This window comes from Sinocyclocheilus rhinocerous, unplaced genomic scaffold (assembly GCF_001515625.1).
Source record: "Sinocyclocheilus rhinocerous isolate Xijiao unplaced genomic scaffold, SAMN03320098_v1.1 C35722687, whole genome shotgun sequence".
Lineage (NCBI taxonomy): Eukaryota > Metazoa > Chordata > Actinopteri > Cypriniformes > Cyprinidae > Sinocyclocheilus > Sinocyclocheilus rhinocerous.
In genome coordinates this window covers 1-599 of record NW_015761252.1, presented here as the reverse complement: position 1 = coordinate 599, position 599 = coordinate 1, and the positions used below count along the sequence as shown (strand labels likewise).

Sequence of the window (599 nt, the reverse complement as noted above, 5' to 3'; positions counted from 1 at the left end):
GTTAATGGTATCTGGCAACCTGAAAAGAAGAGTGGAAATTTTACTATTTACATTGTATGTTAGCAAACAGCACAAAGTAGGGTTTCCGAAAAAGCCAACAAAATGATTAAACCGGCTGACATCATTGTCCTGCACTCACATGCTTGCAGATAACCTCTGTTCCTGTGCTACCAAGTGAGTTGTCAGGACGACGGACAATGTTGGCGTGACTCTCGTCTTTTTCCCATATCCCGTGAGCCTCACAGAAGGACGGCCAACCAGTTCCTGAATCATATTTCGCTTCTGAGCCAAAGGCAAAATTTTATTTATAATTGCAGGTTTTAATTTATGATTTATAATATATTTTTACTATTTATTTCATATTTAATAGATTTAATATTAATTTGAATCATTTTGTTCTTTTGTGACTCTTCATAACTGTAAAAGTGTCAACATGTCTTTGAAGAGAATGACACAATTTTAATTGTATTTTGATTTAGGTTTTTAAAAATTCTTACCTAAAAAGAGGGGAGTCACAGCAAACACAGTGGTACATGCCGACCTCATTGTGATTCAAGTAGATACCACTGAATGGCTATAAAATAAAGTGTGTACTTATA

General features: G+C 34.9%; 1 protein-coding gene across 1 annotated transcript; it reads right to left on the bottom strand.

The window, feature by feature from the left end:
• Positions 1–13: 13 nt before the first annotated feature.
• Positions 14–571, bottom strand: LOC107735060 (methionine-R-sulfoxide reductase B2, mitochondrial-like; the record flags this gene model as incomplete). Its single annotated transcript, XM_016546874.1, has 2 exons — positions 14–287; positions 498–571. Coding segments are annotated over 2 exons (240 nt in total), but the record flags the coding sequence as incomplete, so codon positions are not given.
• Between the last annotated feature and the right edge of the window lie 28 nt (positions 572–599).